At 33.9% G+C, this 22209-nt stretch overlaps 1 protein-coding gene and 1 long non-coding RNA gene across 4 annotated transcripts; one reads left to right on the forward strand and one right to left on the reverse strand.

Annotated features, from left to right (window-relative positions):
- Nucleotides 1–785: 785 nt before the first annotated feature.
- On the reverse strand, nucleotides 786–1608 carry LOC141710953 (uncharacterized). The gene is made up of 2 exons (XR_012571153.1): nucleotides 1398–1608; nucleotides 786–1259 (listed from the first exon to the last, which is right to left on the reverse strand). It is a non-coding gene; the product is annotated as an uncharacterized LOC141710953 (long non-coding RNA).
- Nucleotides 1609–15738: 14130 nt separating this feature from the next.
- On the forward strand, nucleotides 15739–21954 carry LOC141713040 (putative plastid-lipid-associated protein 14, chloroplastic). Of its 3 annotated transcripts, none has more exons than XM_074516247.1 (15): nucleotides 15739–16002; nucleotides 16446–16764; nucleotides 16844–16887; nucleotides 17004–17082; nucleotides 17195–17311; nucleotides 17607–17789; nucleotides 18026–18061; nucleotides 18107–18193; nucleotides 18599–18705; nucleotides 18798–18885; nucleotides 19207–19287; nucleotides 19369–19445; nucleotides 19921–20056; nucleotides 20566–20628; nucleotides 21253–21954. In XM_074516247.1, the coding sequence occupies exons 2-15, from the start codon at nucleotides 16459–16461 to the stop codon at nucleotides 21901–21903; spliced, it is 2055 nt and encodes a 684-aa protein (XP_074372348.1). In that variant the 5' UTR covers nucleotides 15739–16002; nucleotides 16446–16458; the 3' UTR covers nucleotides 21904–21954. The 3 variants fall into 3 exon arrangements, with proteins under 3 accessions (XP_074372348.1, XP_074372350.1, XP_074372349.1); XM_074516248.1 differs by lacking the exon at nucleotides 15739–16002 and adding an exon at nucleotides 16055–16345; XM_074516249.1 differs by lacking the exon at nucleotides 18026–18061 and having other exon boundaries at nucleotides 15740–16002.
- Nucleotides 21955–22209: the final 255 nt, after the last annotated feature.

The raw sequence follows: 22209 nt of genomic DNA on the forward strand, positions 1-22209 counted from the left end.
TTGTACACACAACTTTATTTTATTAACATATGACCAAGTAACATTCACGTTATTACATTACAAACCATTCTTTTTATATGCCAATTTTATAAAATTTGGCCATGACTCGTTTGTTTATATCTTAACCATTTAATCACTGCCATACAACATCATATATATATGCACCTCGTATACATTATAATCGGGTTAAATATCAAGTAGGTCACCTACTGCGTTCAAATGTATCAAGTGAGTCACTGATTACAAAACTGACTCAAATGAGTCACTTATTTAAAAAAATTGTATAAAAAATATCACTCTATCGTTAGTCGAAATTCTTAAAAGTATTATATATTGAGTTTCACATATTTTATATTTTTTATTAATGATATTACATCCAAATCAAAGGTTCTGAGTTCTACTATTTTAGATAATATTGTTAGATTTTTAAAATTTTATCAACTATTTATTTTTAATTTTTTGATTGTTTTATTTTATTTAAATAAAAATAAATAGTAGATAAATTATTAAAAATTTAAAAATATTATCTAAAATACTAGAACTCAGAATCTTTTATTTGGATATAATATCATTTATAAAAAATATAAAATGTGTGAAACTCAATATATAATATTTTTAAGAATTTCGACTAACGATAGAGTGATATTTTTTATATAAATTTTTAAATAAGTGACTCATTTGAATCAGTTTTGTAATCAGATACATTTGGACGAAATAAATGACCTATTGGATATTTAACCCCATTATAATCAACCAACAATAAATTACCCGAATCAAAACAGTACTAACAACCAAAATTCTTAAAACCGTAATAAGATGCAAATCTCGAGTTTATTAAATCTGAAAATTTACGGTCTTAACATACATCATTATTTCCGAAAAACCATTATGAAATCTAACAACTATACACCAAATTCATATGACTCGAACCAAAACATGCTAACCAAACTCGATATTTCAAGAAACACGAACAAGAATTTTGCCAAACTATTCCAATTCAACACAAATCATAATCCTTTTCAAACAAACACATAACGAACACATTTATATCGATTTAAACAAAAAAATCGAATCAAACAATCAAGAACACTCCATAAAATTTCTGAAAAATAGTTTATCACCACATGTATCACCTCAATCGAATATTTTAAGATTGTTTTCAAGCTCAGCTTTGCATCATAGCTCCCGCCCGCCGTAGCTCATCATCGGCGGGGCAATGTATCAGAGGTGCCTCAATTGGGGTTTTCTGCCACCAAACCCTACCACAAGCATATACAACTTACAGAAAATACTAAATTCGCATGGTAACAATTGAAAACGAAGCAAAAATTAGGAATTCATCCTACCCACCAAAAAGGGTTTTGTAAAAAATCAGTTACACACGCATATATACACACCTGCAACTACAGAAAATGACTTAGAAAAGAATGGGAAGTTCGTATCAAGCTTCCAAACGAAGAAGAACCCATAGAATGAAGTGAGTGATGAGAGGAGATACAAGAGAAAGAGAGGGAGGAAAATGAAGAGTACATGGGTATTTCAGCAAAAGAAAGAAGAAGGGAAGTGGGTTTATGGGCTGAGATCTTAGGGGGGAAATGGTAATCTTGCCCTTTTATTTTCTAGAATTTCTTTAAGTTAAAAATTGCTGAAAACGAGTTTATAGAATATAAAATCAGGGATTAACAAATCAATGAAAACAAAATTATATTTTTAAAATGTAGATTATGAAATTACCTTTCTCCCCATATCTTTAAAATAATTTTTGAGCGAACAGTTTACTTTTACGTAATAAATCATTTAAAACTCTACACCCACAAATTCAATCATATAGAAATCAAATAACACATATTCATATATCCAATCAATCTAATCTCATATTCATAAATTTTTCTATTTAAACTCTATTTATAACTATTTTTCGTATTTATCGAACAACTAATAATTCAAATAACGATATGACTTTACATATTTTTCTTCAAATAATCACCGGATCTTATAAGACTCTTCACATTACATATTTTCCACATACATCACTTAATGAATCATTCTATGAATACATCTCTTGCTTCCTTTCCTGTAATAACTCTTGCTTCAAAACCACTTGTTATAGTCTTCAAAGGTTGAGCCTGTTTAGCTTTGGTGAATCCTGGTAGGGGTATCTTTGAAGGTTTAACATGAGCAATGTCAGAGATTTCCTTTTCCTTATCTTCTGATATCAAACCAACTTGAGCTATGTCAGATGTTGCTTGCTTCTCTGTCATATCAGAACTTACTATATCTTGACTCTGAACAACATGAGCCATGCCAGAGGTTGCTTGAAAAATCTTCTTATGCATCAGAGTAAGATTAGCATCTGCTTCATCATCAATTATTTCTTCATCCATGACTGGCATATAAACCTTTACAGGTTCATCAACTTTTTCTTTGCCCTTGGACCTTGGATCAATTTCTATTTGTGATTTGGCCTTGGTTGCCTCAGAACTTGTTCTTTCCTTTATCACAATACCCTTAGGCTTTGGAAATTTCTTTTCAACAACAAAAGCTTCAGATTTTGTCTTGACACCTTCTGCTTTGAGTCTAGCTTCTTCTTCCTTTAGACTCTCAAAGTTCATTCCTGGATTTTCTTTAAGAAATAACTGCTTTGAAATTTCTTCATCAAGTTTTAGATATTCACCAGAACTTATCCTTTTACCAGTATCAGAACTTATTCTTCTCCCAGTATCAAAACTTGTTCCTTGACTTGAAATTCTAGCTTTACTTGATGAAAGTCCTTTGCCTTGACCTTGACCTCTACCCTTATCAGAGTTTCCCTGATCATCATTTCCATCATCCTTTCCTTTCAGTGTTTGAATAGATTTGCATTTGGACTTAATCACTTTCTCCCCCTTTTTGGCATCAGTAGGTAATAGAAGAGAGACAAGCAATTCCACTGAGGATTGGATCTCATTGAGTTGATTTTGGTGAGAAGCTTGATTCTTCAGAATTTCTTCAATTTGAGATTGTTGTTTCTCCTGAGTTTTCTCAATGTAGGCAATTCTGTCAAATGCTGGCTTGAAAAATCTGTTCTTTTCAAGTTTCACATTCATATCTTCCTGGATCAAGTTTTCTTGAATTTTATTCACCTTATCATGAGTTATTGATTGTTGACCTTGAAGGTGCCTTGTACTCAATGCAGTAACTCTCAGCTGTGCCTTAAAATTATCATTTATCAGCATTTCATCAGCTTTTGCAAGATAATCAGCAAGAATCTTTTCAGAAGGAATAAAACTAACTGAGTTCCATTCTTTAGTCCAATCCTTTCCTCTAGGAGTTTCACTCCAAGGTACTGGTGCTTCCCCTGCAACAAACTTCTTGACTAAATCAGCTTTATGAACAGTTTGTTGAGGTGCATGTCCTGATGGACCAGCTGCATCAGCATCTAAATTAACAGCAGCTTCACCAGTAGTTTCTTCATTAGCAACATCAGAACTTGTAGATCCTGCAGTATCAGCATCCTCTGATAAAATAGCAGTATGTGAGGCTATAGAGGCTTCAACATTTTCCTCTAAATTCTGATCTGCAGCTAGGTTATGATCAACATCCAGAATTGATATTGTTGGTGGAGTGAGTTGAATTGGTGGAGCTTCCAAGTACAAAACTTCAGGCACAATCAGGTTATGAATATCAATTTCAGCACTTGTACCTAGTTCTGCAGTATGTACTGGATCAACTATAGGTGACATAGTAGGTGTAGGTATTTTAGCTTGAGCAGTTTCATGTTGTGCAGAAGGAAGTAATTCAATAACAACTGGTTCTTTTGAGATCAGAGATTCCTGATCTCCTTCCTTAGCTGCTTCCACTACATCTTCTGAATCTGACTCAACTATGTCCCTATGAGCTCTCTGTTTCTTTAATTTCCTTAAAGGTGGAGACACTGTAGGAGCTTTATGATCAGAATTTAACTTTCTAAGCCTTTTGAGGGGCATAGAACTCCCAGTTACAGTATCTTTCTGAGAAGAAAAGGTTCTGATATTGGAACCTGTTCCTCAGCATCTGATTCATCTCGCAGAATAATTATCCTTCTCTTCTGTTGAGTCTGAGGTACTTTCTTAGTCCTCTTGGGTTTGGAAGATGAAAGCTGTACTATAGGATCAGAAGGTTGAGGTTGAGAATTTTGAGGTGTTTGTGTAGAGGTGGTAGTGCTGATGGATTAGGTTCTGATGGTTGGACATCAGGATATACTTCAGTATATTTAACCGGATCATAGGCTATTAAGGCTTGTTTGACAGATAAAGGAACTAGGAGGGGTCTTAACACAGCCTTCTTATTATCAATAGATAATAAGTCATTAAAAGCTCTTTTAGCTAGTCTGAATGGTGAAATTAATTCACTAGCAGATTGGGGCTTATCATCATAACAAAAACTATAGATAAGCTGACAGAATCTAGCAAAATAAACAGTATTTCTATCTTCTGTCATTCTATCCCCAATAAAACCTAAGACGGCACTTGCATAATCAAAATCATTTTGATTAATGAGAGCATACCCGATTTGTTGGCTGAATATGGGGATTGAATCAAAATTAGAGCATTTGTTTACAAAAGCCTTGGTTATGCAGTTAAAGAAGAAACTCCATTCCCTCCTTATGAAAGATCTCTTCAACTGACCCAACTTTGCCAATGTCCTCTCATACCCCAGACTGGCCATCATGTTTTGAAGAACTGGCTCTTCAACAGTAGAATAAACACAGTTCTCAGGCAGCTGCAGTGCTTGTCGGACCGTAGCCAATGTCACAACATGCTCATCCTCCCCTGATGAAAAAATAATACTTGGGGACCCTTGAGCACCACCATCATCATATACTCCGCTTCTCCAGAACTCCAGCACCTGAATGAAATGAAGTTCTGATGGGGCTTCTGACTTGCTAAGAATAACGGAGAAGTTATTAGGAACAAACTTAGCTCCATCAAAAATTACATCTTTTGGTGCCATATCTGTAAGAAATTCAGTGAATAAGAGAATGTTCGCAAAGTGTTTGTAAAAAGTCCTGAGAGAAAAACAACTTCAGAAAATAAAAGAGAGAGAGAGAGAGAGAGAGAGAGAGAGAGAGAGAGAAAGAAAAAGAGATTTAGAATAGAAAAGTAAGTAAAATATTAGAAAATCTTTTATCTCTCATATATATACTTTCTCCACTCAACAGTCATATTTTTGAAGCATGTGATACACTTTACACCTGGCACCTTTTGAACAGTCAGTAAACGGTTAGAATGAGAGTTAATGGGCACGTAAAATAAGCAATAATTACCGTGCGCATGCAATTTTTCAGGACATACACATTAACCACTAACCCACAATGATTATGACTGTTTTATCTCATATTAACCAATATTCTATAAAAATATTATCATTCAAGTAATGACCAAATATAAACCAAGTAAATAAATATTGTCACGTCTGCATCAAAACTTGATTATTATCAGGATTTAAAAGTCATCAGAATATGGCTCCTTAACTCGAAAAGTGGATGTGTATTCCTGTAATTTTTTTCACACAAATACTGATATGGTTTCATCAGAGTTTAATCATCAGAACTTCCATCAGAACTTGTCCTCAGAATTTATGCAATCTGACACATAAACTGTTCATCTAAAACAACATTTATCACCACAGTAATTTTCATCATTCATATGGAGTGTATGTGTGTGCATTAAGCTAAATATCAGACAAAGAGTAAAGTCTGATTCACTTCAGTACATCTTAAAAAAAGGCATAACTAAGAACTTTGCTCAAAATTTGTCATTATTCTGAAGCCTACTATTGAATGAGTTCATGCATGAGTCCACCTCAACTGTTTTGTGCTCATTTTATGCATCTTTTGAAATTTTATTTTACAGTGGCTTCTCAGTGTAAGTGAGTCACGACTGCTTATCAGAATTTATGCTGTTATCAGAGTATTTCTCCAGTAATCATAAAGTGTGAAAAGTCACCAAGAAAATTTTATTTTGCTTTTCTAATGTATATTACTTAATACCAGCAATGCACTTGGGTCTTCCCTTCCACATTTTTACTCTAGATCTCAAAGGAGTACCTGATTTTTATTTCTTTTCTTTTCTTTTTTCTTTTGATAAGTGAGGCTTATCAGCACTTAGTATATTCACCAGATTTACTAACATCAGAACTTAACAGATAAGAAGTACTATTCTAGTTTTTGACTTAGTAATAAGATACACAAAGTAAACTTAACTAAGCTCAATATCAGAATTTGCTTGTGGTAAAAGATTTCCACATAAATAATTACTTTAAACATGGGATCTTTAGTATATTAAAGATTACTAGGTCAACATCTAGCACAGTTATCCTCATTGGATTGAATAGTCACAAAAACATTCATATCACTATCAGAGTTTAGAAATTCACATCAGATAACAATCAACACTTTAGTAATTTTCAATTTTAAGCACAGAATACACAAAGATAGTGATATCTGTAAATACTGATCATAAAGTCTGATGTAACAGAACATAAACTAAGCAGATTTAGAGAAAGAACCTGAAACCATTCTAAGTTCATTTACCAATCTTGTAAAAGTAGCTTCATACCGTGGTTTTGTGAAGATATCTGCTAGTTGTTGATCTGTGGGAACAAAATGCAATTCCACTGTACCTTCATCCACATGTTCCCTTTTGAAGTGGTACCTAATGCTGATGTGCTTTGTCATTGAGTACTGAACTGGATTACCTGTCATAGCAATATCACTTTGATTATCACAGTAAATAGGGATTTTAGAAAACTCTAACCCATAATCCAGTAACTGATTCTTCATCCAAAGAATCTGTGCACAACAGCTTCCTGCAGCAATGTATTCTGGTTCTGCAGTTGATGTAGAAATTGACTTCTGTTTCTTGCTAAACCAAGAAACCAATCTGCTTTCAAGAAATTGGCAACTTCCACTTGTGCTTTTCCTGTCAATTTTGCATCCGGCAAAATCTGCATCTAAGTAACCTATTAGCTTAAAGTCTGATTCTCTAGGATACCACAATCCCAGATCAGCTGTACCCTTAAGGTACTTGAAAATTCTTTTCACAGCTGTTAAGTGAGGTTCTCTTGGATCTGCTTGAAATCTTGCACAAAGACAGGTAGCATACATGATATCAGGTCTACTTGCAGTTAAATAGAGTAGTGAGCCAATCATACCTCTATAATTAGTAATATCTACAACGCTTGCACAAGTGCATGTTCCATAGGCATAGTCACCACAGTTTCAATGACATCAGAGTTTAATCCATCAGAGTTTGCAGTATTATGATTTAGACTGTCAGGATTTACAGAATCAGAATTTAAAACTTTATTTTCGAATCTCAGCTGATCATGATCATTGAAATCTTCAAGTCCAGTAATCTTCTTATCATCAAAAGAGACATTGATGGATTTCATGACAACCCTTGTTCTTAAATTGTAGACTCTGAAGGCTTTTGTAGAAAGTGGATATCCAACAAAAATTCCTTCATCAGCTTTTAGATCAAATTTGGATAGCTGTTCAGGATGAGTCTTAAGAACAAAATACTTGCATCCAAATAAATGAAAATACTTCAGATTTGGCTTCTTTTTCTTCACCATCTCATATGGTGTTTTCCATGCTTGTTAATGAGTGTTGCATTCTGAGTAAAACAAGCAGTCTGCACAGCTTCAGCCCAAAAGTAGGTTGGTAACTTTGCTTCATCAAGCATAGTTCGTGCAGCTTCAATAAGAGTTCTATTCTTTCTTTCAACAGCTCCATTTTGCTGTGGAGTTCCGGGAGCAGAAAATTCCTACTTTATTCCATGGTCTTTGCAGAACTCTTCCATAATCAAATTCTTGAACTCAGTGCCATTATCACTCCTTATGATCTTCACAGAATCTTTGACCAATTTATCCAGTTGCTTGACATGATCAATCAAGATAGATACAGTTTCACTTTTTGTGTGTAAGAAATACACCCATGTGTACCTGATGAACTCATCCACTATGACCATAGCATATTTCTTCTTTACAATAGACATGATATTCACTGGACCAAATAGATCAACATGTAGTAGGTGATAAGGCTCAAGAATTGATGATTCAGTCTTGCTCTTGAATGAAGATTTTCTTTGTTTTGCCTTCTGACATGAATCACAAAGGCCATCAGGAGCAAATACTGACTTTGGCAGTCCTCTCACAAGATCTTTCTTGACTAATTTATTTATATTATTAAAATTTAAATGAGAGAGTTTCTTGTGCCAATCCCAGCTTTCTTCAATTGATGCTCTACTCAACAGACAAATTGCAGAACCATCAGTACTTGTTGAAAGCTTGGCTTTATAAATGTTACCATGCCTGTATCCTTTCAGAACAACTTTGCCTGTAGATTTGCTTACAACTTCACAGTGTTCTTCAAAGAAATCCACATGATAACCTCTGTCACAAATTTAACTCACACTCAGCAGATTGTGTTTAAGTCCTGAGACCAGAGCTACTTTTCTAATGATGACATTCCCAAGATTGATATTGCCATATCCCAGAGTTTTTCCAATGTTTCCATCTCCATAAGAAACACCTGGGCCAGCTTTCTCCACAAAGTCTAATAGCAGGGCTTTATTTCCAATCATATGTCCTGAACATCCACTGTCCAGAACTAGGATGTTCTTCCTGTTGCCATGCAATCACAAAGACCACTAATGATTAGTTTTAAGGACCCAGACTTGCTTGGATCCTTTGGCCTTTTTAAGTTTGTTAACATTTGCAGCGGATTTAGCATCAGAGTTTATGTTAACAGTTTTATTATTAGAATTTGCAATATCAGACTTTGCATCAGAACTTATACTAGAAGGAATAATGCTAACTTTCTTTATAGAAGGTTTTATTTGATAATAATAATAAATGGAATGCCATAAACTACCACAATGAAAACAAGGATTTTGTGGCTTATATCTAACAGACTGACTCTTAACTCCTGATTTTGAAGGTAAGGATTTTATATTCTTATTCTTCCTGCAAAAAGAAGCCAGATGGTTAGAATTTCCACAGTTATGACATATTTTTCTAGGAGCATTAGGAACAGGCTTATAATTGTTACTTCTGTTCAAACCTTCATTTCCATTCCTATTTGTCCTAGGTGGTTTTACCTTATTTACATTCTTAACATCTTTCAGCTTATGCTTAAGCTGCTTCTTAGTCATTAAGCCTATGTTAACTTCAGTTGGCTTATCCTGTTTAGGTTTGTCAGAAGTTACTTTCTCCTTAACTTCTGATTTATCAATATCAGACTTTGCAGTTACAAACTTAACAGGATTTACCTTTGGTTTTTGTTTAACAACTATAGGCTCAGTTTCTACAGTTCCCTTACTGTTCTTACCATCTCCATAACCTAAGCCCTCTTTCCAGTTTCCACTACTAAGAATATCCTGAGTTGCTTTACCAGAGTTAGTCCAAATCCTGATAATCTCTCTTTCCTTTTCTAACTCAGTTTTTAGAGATTCATACATTTTTAACACTTCATCCCTAACATAAAAGGCATCATCTCTATCTTTCTGAGTTTGATGGAGCATGACTAACTCTTTTTCTAAATAATCATTCTTCTTTTTATAAGCAAGATTTTCAGAAGTTAATCTTTCACATGTTAAAATTTGATCTTTATAACTAATGAACATGGTTTTAAGATATCTTCTCAACTGAGTAATATCATCAGTATGAAAGGCATAAGTAGTTTGAGGTACCTTTAAGTCAGCAGTATCAGAACTGCTATCAGCATTTACCATCAAGGCATAGTTTTCCTCATCCTCAGAATCTGAAGCATCTGACCAGCTTTTCTTCTTTGTGACAAGAGCCTTGCATTTGTCACTTTTCCCTTTTCTGCAATCTGGAGATATGTGGCCTTTCTCACCACAGTTGTAGCATTTAACATTTGAGTAATCTCCTCTGTCAGACTTTCCTCCTTTGCCTTCAGATTTTCTGAAACCTTTCTTTTCAGAACTTGCACCTTTCCTGGAAAACTTCTTTCCTCTCCTGAATTTCCTGTATGCAATCTTTGTGATCCCTTTTACCATAAGAGCACACAGCTTCATCATCTTCTCATCAGGGTCCATCTCAGGTATACTTTCAGTTTCTGAGTCATCATCACTATCAGAACTTGATGACTCAGTATCAGACTTTGTGATGAGAGCCTTTCCCTTGCCTTTCCTTGAGGCAGAGTCTTTGGGACTTTCCTCCTCAGCCACAAAGGCAACTGTCCTTGACTTTCTTCCATTCCTCTTGCTTCTTTGTTCCATCTCAAGTTCATGAGTCTTGAGCATCCCATAAATTTTATCAAGAGTTGTTTCATCAAGATTATAGTTGTCTCTTATTATTGTGGCCTTCAAATCCCATCTTTCAGGAAGAGCGAACAGGAATTTAAGATTTGAATCTTCAATATCATACTCTTTGTCAACTAGTGACAAATCATTCAAGAGTTTGACAAATTCGTCATATACGTCAGTTAATGACTCATCAGGCTTTGAGTCAAAATGCTCATACTCTTGAGTGAGTATCGTCTTCCTGTTCTTCTTGATTGAATCAGTTCCCTTAAACCTTGTTTCCAAAGCATCCCATATCTCTTTTGTAGTCTTGCAGTTAATTATCCTGTTTGACATGACATTATCAATGGCACTATGCAGCAAGTGTCTTACCTTTGCATCATTTGCAATCGATGAGATATCTTCAGCAGTGTAATCACTTTTCTCCTTTGGTACAGACTTTGCTGGCTGACCTGCAACTTCCACAGAGAGTTTGGTTGGCATATGTGGTCCTTCATAAATCCTGTCGAGATATTCTGGATCTGTAGCTTCCAGAAACATAGCCATCTTCACTTTCCATATGGAATACTCAGAAGGTTTCAACATGGGAACTCTTATAGTCTTATATCGACTATGAGTTACGGTTTTTGGAGGTTCTTCAGTTTTGGTGGGCTTGGTTGGAGTTTCTTCTTCTGACATGATTGATTTTGGATCTTAAACTGTTTGTGTGTTAACAGAAGGCTCTGATACCACTTGTTAGGTCACACACACTGTAGAAGGGGGTTGAATACAGTATTTAGCACAATCAAATTGAATATAAGAACTTAAGTAACATAAAACAGATTTTATTCAACACAATAAACTCTGTTACAATATGGAAATGTCCTCTCTCCGTGATGAACAAATGATCACGAGAGCTGCTAGAGTTACAAAGAATAATAACTTCGATAATCGTAATACTTTTTTTGTGTAAACTCTATGCCTGTGTTTATATACTGCACAATTACAAGATAATCTTCTAATTGATATGGAATATAATTCTGTTTCCTAAAATATATCAACTAGTTATCTTTTCTTCCAAGTATTCTATTCTTCATAGAATTCCTTCTTCATGCACAATTCTTTCTGTCTTAGTAGAGATTTTTTTTCCTTTCATTCAGCCGCCTGCCTTATCTGAAAGTCATCTTAAGTCCTGATATTATCTCCTGATAAATATCTTCTGAACCTTAAGTTCTGATAACTTAAGTTCTGATATTTTAAGTTCTGTCTTCAGTATAAGTGCTGATTTTCAGTTAAGTACTGATTTGTCCTGTTAGGTAAGATCTGAAAACTAAACACAAATCATATTACAAATGACATTATCAAATATATCTAACATAACAACACTTGAATCAGTATTCAAAATATCGTTTACACAAATTAATAATGCCACTAAATGAGAACTAATATAACAAATAAATTTTTTATTATCAAAATGACATTGCAGAAATAGATAGTCCTTTAGAACATTAGAAAATTTGTGAAACCAGCACCTATGTGCTTTCTTCAACCCATAGATAGAATTCCTTAGTTTGTAAAAAATATTGAGACATTTGAGATACCATTTTGCTGCAGAATAGTAAAGCAGCGTAACCAATTGATAGCTTCATATAAATGGTTTATTCAAATCACAATAAAGGAAAATATTTGTAATATCTAATTGTGATATTTTTCGACCTTGAGCAGCTATAACAATCAGAAGTCTAATAGGGATCATGCCAATGGGGCAAAAGTCTCAAAATAATTTAAGTGTAACATCCCGCACTTCCGTACCATTAATTCTAAACCAAAACTAAAACTAAATACAGAACAAAATTACTAATCCAAAATTCTATTACAGATTGACTATACGAAAGCGCAGCTAAAAGCGGAAGTCCAAAAATCAATCAACTCCAAATCTAAGTCCTCGAACTTCAATGCTATCCAACTCGAACTCTTAGACGAAACCTGAAATTGTAAGTAATGAGCTATACAACCCAGCAAGAAAACAATCGATCCAACTAGTTGGCCAAGTAACATGAACACATATAACAAAATACGATAATCTATACGATACGATATACGACATACGAAACAAACACTTTCGATACATATTCTTATTCGATACACAAAATACACATACCACATAAACAACAATAATTCAAAATCAATAACTCATGTCATGACCACTACAACCCGGTGATAACGGTCCTAAATTTTCATAAAACTGTCACTACAATCCGGTGACTGCGGTCCTAAGTTCTTATTCGATATTTTCACAAACCATGGCACAAATCAAAGATCTTAAATTATCATCGAGACACACCACGTATGCACAACAATACATATACTCTAACACATAATACTTTCAAATATATCATCCCTTGGCCCATGTTTTGATAATCACATATAAACACATAACACACAATTTTGAAAACACTAGTAAGATCGATCGAAAACTTACCTCAAATTCTGACTAGATCTGAATTTAGCCTTTATGACCCTCTAAACAACGTTATCTTGGAAAACATAAACCACGAAAGTTGTAGAGAACGAAAAGACCTTTCCGAAAAGTACTGGATCACTGAATTCCGACTTACGATGAATTTTCTACGAATTTTACAAGACTGCTGATTTTTATGGCTAAGAGCCCTACGAATTTTAATAATTAAAACGAGGAAGACGAATATGATCTATTTATAACAATAAAAAACCCTATTTCTTAACCTAGAAGTTATCCATATTAGAATCTGATCCAAATTCTAGGTCCATTAATCTAATTCAATTTTAAAATCCTAGTCCTTATCTAATTTTAATCCTTTTTATTCTATTATTCTATTATTAATCTAATTCTAAAAATTACAGGATATTACATACTACCCTCCTTAAAAAGAATTTGGTCCCCAAATTCACAACAATCCTATACGTCTACTGTTACTAATTTCCTACAGGTCAAACTTAAACTATGGTCCACAAATAACGCATCCTAGGGAATGTACTGGTCACATACCTAATACACTCCGAAAGACAACCTGCTCTGATACCAACTGTAACATCCCGCACTTCCGGACTATTAATTCTAAACCAAAACTAAAAATAAATACAAAACAAAATTACTAATCCAAAATTCTATTACAGATTGACTATACGAAAGCGCAGCTAAAAGCGGAAGTCCAAAAATTAATCAACTCCAAATCTAAGTCCTCTAACTTCAATGCTATCCAACTTGAACTCTTAGACGAAACCTGAAATTGTAAGTAATGAGCTATACAGCCCATCAAGAAAACAATCGATCCAACTAGTTGGCCAACTAACATGAACACATATAACAAAATACGATAATCTATACGATACGATATATGACATACGAAACAAACACTTTCGATACATATTCTTATTCTTATTCGATACACACAATACACATACCACATAAACAACAATAATTCAAAATCAATAACTCATGCCACAACCACTACAACCCGGTGATAACGGTCATAATTTTTCATAAAACTGTCACTACAATCCGGTGACTGCGGTCCTAAGTTCTTATTCGATATTTTCACAAACCATGGCACAAATCAAAGATCTTAAATTATCATCGAGACACACCACGCATGCACAACGATACATATACTCTAACACATAATACTTTCAAATATATCATCCCTTGGCCCATGTTTTGATAATCACATATAAACGCATAACACACAATTTTGAAAACACTAGTAAGATCGATCGAAAACTTACCTCAAATTCTGACCAGATCTGAATTTAGCCTTTATGATCCTCTAAACAACGTTATCTTGAAAAACATAAACTACGAAAGTTGTAGAGAACGAAAAGACCTTTCCGAAAAGTACAGGATCACTGAATTCTGACTTACGATGAATTTTCTACGAATTTTACAAGACTGCTGATTTTTATGGCTAAAAGCCCTACGAATTTTAATAATTAAAACGAGGAAGACGAATATGATCTATTTATAACGATAAAAAAACCTATCTTAACCTACAAGTTATTCATATTAGAATCTGATCCAAATTCTAGGTCCATTAATCTAATTCAATTTTAAAATCGGAGTCCTTATCTAATTTTAATCTTTTTTATTCTATTATTCTATTATTAATTTAATTCTAAAAATTACAAAATATTACATTGAGCCAAACGTTTGTATAAATCCTCTAGCCACCAAACGTGCTTTATGTCCATATATCTATACTACCATCAGAAAAGTATTTAGTTTTGATCTATCTATACTACCATCAGAAAAGTATTTAGTTTTGATAATCATTGGTCATCAATAATATGATGGTTAGTTGGTTGGGGACATGTTCCCAATTAGTATTATTGGTTTGCAAAGCATGAAGTTAAGTCTTTGTTTTAACCGTATTTCTTTAGTTGCCTGTTTATAGAAATAAATATTGTATTTGATTGGGGTGAATGGAATGTAACGAAATTGATGATGTTAAAAGAAATGAATGGAAGTTTGGAGGGAAGATATGAAAAGAAAAATATTTATGCAAAATTTCAATGATAAAAATTATGAAGGAAATGGGGTTAATAAGAAATAGAGAATTATATCTCAAATTAGGGTGTTTAAATATAGTATATGTAATTAAGAATTAAATGAATTAAAGATTGGAAATTTTAAACATTTAATCATTTTATGCCTAAAAACTCATTACATCTCATTTCCTCCCTGACCAAATACATGACCAAATACAACAAAAGAATAGGAACAAAAGCGGCATCACAAAGAAACTTTTGATATGAGAGTTAAAATTCATCCTAAGATAAAAAAAGTTGAATATTTGGTACTAAAATATTGTAATATTTAATTATTATCTTCTTATATATATATATATAAATTTTATGAATATAGTAATATATTTAATAATTTTAAATATATAAATTCAAGTATAATTTGAAATTTGAAATTTTTATTTAATAACTTATATGTATTCACCCGATTGCCAGAACTATCTACAAATAAGATAAAACAATCTATAAATTACATATTTTCAAAAGAAACATGTACATGGTTCAAAAAAAAAAACAGAAAAAATGGTTGATAGTTTATCATCTGACGTTTGAGTTTCTGGATTCGGTCCTGTTTCGATAATTTTTTTAAAATAAATAGTCATTTATAAAAGGAAATATTATTTTCAGAATCAATTTTTTTATTTCCAAAGTAAATGAAGAGGAAAATGACATAATTGATCCCCTGAATACACATAAATAACTCTTGAAACAAATCAATACAAAAATAATTTGATTTTCCACTATTTTTTCTCTGGAAATAAAATAAGTGTTCGAAATAACATTTCCCTTTACAAAACCATATTTGTAAAGAAAAAAAGGATAAAGAATAAGAGGGGACCCCATTAGGCAAAGCCACGTGGATGGAAGCTTCCGTCGTTGAGTGTAAGGAGGAGGAACAGGAAAGGCGGATATTATTATTTTGGGAAGGGGGAGGAAAAAGACAGAGGGGGGAGGAAGATGTAGACTCGTGAGAAACTCGTGTCTAAACAATTCATGCCTTCTTCTCCCACGCAACCTTCACACTCCTCTCGTCTCTCTCTCTCTCTCTATATATATATATAAGTATATATGTTGCGTGTATGTACACCGTATATACGTATCTGAATCCTAATCAGATCTTCATTATCTTTTATTTGAGTTTCGCGCTGAAACCCAAACACCTTCTGTGTTACTGGTACATCTCCTTTCTTTTCAATATATGTTAAATTGTTTCTATATGCTGATATTCTGTTATCTTTGGTGTATTGTGTTGTTCGATTGCGATATGTATCCTACCATTAATATTCTACATGTTTGCTGAAAACAGACCTAATCATTTCTTCTAATTAGATTTTCTATACTTCACTGTCAAATATAGAGATATAGGGAGACAGAGAGAGAGACACAGAGAGAGAGAAAGAGAGAGAGAGAGAATGGGAGACAGAGACAGAGAGAGATGGCTATGTTGTGTGAGAGAGAGAGAGATTTGGCTATGGTATGACTAACAAATAATAGGCGTTGTAGATAAAGATAGATTAGTGAGTATTAAGAAACTGTCTTTTTTTGTTATTTTAGTAGAATTCAGCATTATTAAGTTACTAGTACAATTAATAATGTAATTTTCTTTATATGTTGTAGATTTTGGAATGTGATGGCATTGTTGTGGTTAAGTTCAATACCATGTTTGGAAAGTTTTGAAACAGTAGGCTTTAAATATAATTTGTCGAAAAGACCACCGTATTTCAGTTCTATTAGGAAGTATGGTGCTATGGATAGAAAAAGAAGTTCCAACTTTAGGTGTTCGTTGTCGGGAGAAATGGTGTTACCTTTGGACTTTGAAGAGGATGATAATCTCATTGCATCAGTCTCTGTTGAAGAAGAACTTGATCATGTTATAAAGTTTGATATGTCTGATTTCCGGATATGTGATAGGGTCAGCATTGGACTTGGTGGAAGGGTACATCAACTGCAATGCACTCTTTTATTAAAGGAAATATATTTAGCCTCTGTTTCTAAGTTTTTGAATACAACTGCAGGGCGATGAGGAAGTTTTCGAAGCTGTAGTTAAAAATGACATTAGGTAATTTGATTTTTATTTATAATATGATTGAATGTCTTTAACCCGCTTCTTGTACTATTGTATGTATATTTGAAGTTTTATGAAGGAAGTAATGTTTCTGGCTTGTATTAATGCAGTCCATTTTATAATACAAAACTAGTCCTTCGACGACTAAATAGTGTTCATGCACAGCGCAGGGGAAAGCGTGCAATACAGGTTTTTTAAGCATATTAACTGCATGTCTGTGGATTGCTTGCTTTCTTATTTAGTAATGAATAAATTTTATCCTTAGTTCTCTGCTAACTTTTGTAATTAACCTTTATTATAGGTTTTGAAGAAGCTAGCTCGCCGTAAACTCCTTTATCATTCTTATTCTATGCAAGTACATGGGTATGCATGTTCTTCAGAATCTGATGATGATGGCTCATTTACCCTTGTTCACGGGGTAAGCCTGCAGATCAATTTATGGGCTCCTCTTTGGTGCTCTAATGTAAAAGTAGGTAGACTTTGGTGTTATTTAATGTGGGCATTGGCAAAGACCTCCTGGACTGAGATATCTTTAGGCTGACATTTAAATATATCTGTGAATCTGTGCTAATATAAGATCATTTTGTACTAATTTGGAAAATATCTGGTAGCGTTCGCCCTTTAATAACTTTAAAAATTCAAGACATCCTGAACCTTTTTGCTAATTACATTGAGTAATTTTGAGGCATTCTCAGTTTCATATTTCTGTGCAGTATCATGACAGTTTTTCTCTAAAACACTGGCTTCAACAAGCGGATTGGCTTCCAACTCTAGAAGCTACTCTTGCTCTAGATGAAGAATCAGCGAAGAGGGTGGGAGATGATACAGTTGGGGGGCCTGCTGTTTCTCGCCAGTTGCGTATCATTCGAATCTTGATGAGAGATCTATTGATTGGGGTATGTTATTAAATTCTTTCTTGGTGATAAAAGAAGGATTTCTTAATTTCTCTTTTAAGTATATGCACGTATATATGTTGCGTGTGTTTTCTGAGGCATACAATATCTGTGTACTATTTAATATACATAGTATTTCTCTTGTTTATCTACTTCAGGTCAATTGGGTGTTTTCTGAGGCGTACAATGTCCGTGTACTATTTAATTTACATAGTACTTGTCTTGTTTATCTACTTCAGGTCAATTGGGTGTTTTCTGAGGCGTACAATATCCGTGTACTATTTAATTTACATAGTACTTGTCTTGTTTATCTACTTCAGGTCAATTATCTGCACAGCCATGGACTTGCTCATACAGAGTTGAGGCTGGAAAATATACATATAAGCCCGCTTGATCGACATATTAAAGTAAGAGCCTTCCCTCATGCTGCGGAGATATAGAATCCTACACAGCATCAACTTTTCAGTTTCCTGATAACTCTTTTCACCGTTGCACTTGAAATCGTGGATTAGTGGTGTCATAGAAGTTAGAAACAAAGTTACAGAGCGTTTTTTGGATGAATTCTTTTTTAAAGTAATTCGAGATTTTAATAGATTGTTATCTGATTGTTTACCAACCTATAGGAATGTGGACTTTAATGCTCAATAGATAGTTGTCTGATTGTATTAACAACATATAGGAATGTAGACTTTAATGCTCTTGTGGTCTCGTGATCTCTTGTGTAAAAGAATAAAAACAATTTATATTGGACCTATATTAGTTGTGATTTGCAGCTACTTCTGATGAACAAGCTTTCTAATTTTGGTTTATAGGTGGGGATCCTGGGGAATGCGGCAGATTTTTCTGAGAATAGTCTGGATAATCATGCAGCGGATGATGATAATCTTAGGCGGAAAATGATGATTGCATTTGATATGAGGTATGTTGCAAGCTACAAATTGATGCCTTGTAAATTTTTTAATTTGATCACTTACCAATTTGGTGTATGTTGGTATTGGTTGTGATTGAAAGATGTGTTGGATTTATCATGGCCAAAATGGTGGTACGGGAGCTGATGGATCCAGTGATCTTTTCAAAGTTCAAAGCATTCCTCACACAGGTACATATCACTTGATTTTCGAGCTTGGCAAATAAAAAAGCTCTAGAATAAACCTATCTTTTGTTTGAACTCCAGCAATAAGTTTTATTCTCACATAGCATGTGGTGGGAGAGAAAAGACTAATGGTTAGTTTGTATGATAGTGGAAAAACTAATGTTTTAACTCATACTTGAAAGACTGATGTGTTTTAACTAAGGCTCCGCTGCCATGTGAACTAAAGAAAAATCTATGTTGTCTTTGAATTCCAAGCAACTCGGTCGTAAAGTTTAAATCAATAAAGTCTGGATTGTACCAAAATGACGTGTTTCATTTCGTGTGCAGGGAAATGAACCTTCGTGTTTGCGTGAATTTTTACTACAAACTCTTAACAAGACCTCAACATCCGGAAATGCTGGACTACAGGCAAGTAACAGCTACTAGTGAGCAAATCACTGCATTCTTTCTATTGCGTGTTTTAAGTTGGAAACTTATTGCTTGTTGCAGATACTTGATAGGAACTGGGGTGCTGGATGGAACCTGTTATCATTACTACTTGCAAGCAGACCATCTGACAGAATAAGGTATACCATTGTTACTCTGTAAATTTCTAACAAATCTTGCAGCTGAACAATATGCTTTGATATATTTGTAATGTTGAATTGGTGATCTTACTCGTCTTAAATATAAGAAATTTTTCATATTACTTGGTTGCTCTTCTGTGCTTCCCAATTAATAGTAGACTAGGAAAGTGATTACTGTTGTTTTCAATAGTTTTCGAACGGATAAAGTTAAAAGTATTCCTTATGTCATCAAACAGGAGATATCTGCCACTTTTCTTTAATTTGGATTGCATATTAATGTCTGTCCTATTGGAAGGTTCGGGGAAAATCATAATGTGCAGTCACTGAAGTACCGGATAAAATTTTATGATTTGCGTGTTTCTTTTTTTTTTTTCTTTCTAGAACCTTAATTACATTTGTAACTATATCTTGGAATATCGCCTGCAGAGGTAGTGTTTACATTTGTAATGAATAGTGTTCTTGTGGGTTGCTTCAGGTGCTTAGAGGCTCTCAGACATCCGTTTCTGTGTGGTCCACGATGGCGCGTGGATCCATCCTTGGATTTCATTAGGTGGAGTCTTGGCTCTACTGCAGTTCGAATTATCGAGGAATACATTTATGGCCAGCAACAAGTAAATATAACCTGATCCCTCATTTAGTTGAGATACCAACTTGTCACAGAGGACATTGAAGTATTTTCTGTTTTATTATTATATGTGTTGCACAAGCAAATCTTTTGTTAAGAAGAATTAGCTGAGATTTCTAAAACTGCTGTTTTCACAAAGTGTGGAAGTTTCTATAACAATCAAGAGATTGCTGAAAAGTCACATATGTATTTAAACAAATTTTTATATTTATATAAATATATTTTAAGATTCAAAAGTTCTGCAAAATAAAAACCAAAGCTTCTGCACTTTTCTATGTAGTCATGCAAATTTGTGGTGTAGAACCTGGTGACAGTTCCCCGGTTCTTATTTGGATCAAAACCTATATATAGAGCGAATGATAATATTTGCTGGTGTCGTAATTGCTTTCATGATCTCTTTGTGTTTTCTATTGTCCATGTACATGTGCATTCTCTATATTTAGCATAATGTACGTCCTAAAAGGTTTTTGAGATGTTATGTTTTTTGGGTGTCAGCGGACTAGAGTTGCACACTTCATCGAATTAATGGAAATGCTCAATTGTCACTCAAAGCCGAAGGTATGTATCCAATTGTTTCCCCTAATTACATAAAAATAATGTTGGTTAATAATCATTTGAAACTTTTTAGAAATTTATTTATCAAATTTTTGGCCCAATTCATCTTAATTTGTAAGAAACTAAGAATATTAACAGTTTTGGGGTTCCTTGATATGTTGTCGAGTGCACAATGTAGCTACATATTAAATAAAGAGTATCATCGTAACTTGAACCTTTGTGGCATATAATAAGAGATCTAAAGCTTTTAAGAACTTTGTTGAAAATCATCACAAAACGTCTGTCTTATAGTTGGCACTTGCTGCCCACTCTGGGTGACTGGGTTCATTATCTTGGCAGATCATAGTCTAAAGATTCTGTTTGGTTAAATTGAATTCAACTTTTATGCTGTTTATATGTTCTAACATATTAAGCAATGATGACACAGTAACATGCGAAATGACAGACAAACTTTAGGACAAATTATTAAAAGATATCCTGGATTTTTATAATGAGAAACACTAAACATTGTTATTAAAGAGGACAAGTTATTAAAAGAAATCAACAGCTAAACGTAGCACCTAGTGAATACTTTGGAAACCTAGTCCTAGGTATCTGAAAGTAGCCTGTATGTGTTATGATTTGCAGAATTGGCTAGATTTGTTACCTGGAAAATGGCGCCTATTGTACTGTACGGGAAGGCATATAGGATTGACCTTTCGCCAGCCTCCTGCTCGAGTTCTCATTGGAAATGTGCATTTGACTGTAAATAGAACATCAAAGTTGAACACATTTCTTTCCTTTGACTCTGACATAGGATTCAGAGTTCTAGTGGGCAAAGAATGGCCTCATGAGAAGGCAGGTGTAAATGGGAAATTACAAGTGAACTCCTTATTCAGGTTGATGGCTGGAAGAAGGCTGTATTTAAAACAAGAAAAGGATGCAACAAAATTACCCCTGGGCACGACAAATGCTCAAGATTCTGTTATGGAAAAAGTGTCGGGTAAAAAGTGGGGAAAAGCACTCCCTTTTGAAGAATTTCCTTCTAGCCTTCGAGTAGCTAAACTTGTTTCTAGTGATGTTGAGGTGAGTATCTCAATCGACAAGCCATTGAATAAAAATGTCAAGATTGCACAAGATATAGTTCAAGAAGTCCGGACTCAAGTCCCACCAGAAATGTTTGATCTGTCTAAAATTGTTTGCGGAACATATGTAGACCAAAGGCTACTGGTCCTTCGTGGTGTGAACGGATCAGCCCTCTTCTTTACAAAATCTTGTATGACTGAAAATTGTACATAAGAAAGTCAATGCAGTCAATATGAGTATGAAAAGTAAATGGTATTTCAGTTACATCCTTCGCCAAGTTTGATTTGGTCATAAATTTTAAATTCAAATATATGAACTTGTGCTTAGCAAAAAGCAAAAACGATATTATAAAGAGCCATCGGGAGTCTTTTGAAACTCTTTTTTTTGACATACTTTTTAAGAACTAGTAGGATAGTAGGTGCGAGTCACGGGCCGATTCTAACAATATATCGGAATACGTAGGTTAAAAATGAAGTATATAATTTATAATAATCTAATTCAAGTATACAAAAAATAGTA

This window comes from Apium graveolens, chromosome 3 (assembly GCF_009905375.1).
Source record: "Apium graveolens cultivar Ventura chromosome 3, ASM990537v1, whole genome shotgun sequence".
NCBI classification, from domain to species: domain Eukaryota; kingdom Viridiplantae; phylum Streptophyta; class Magnoliopsida; order Apiales; family Apiaceae; genus Apium; species Apium graveolens.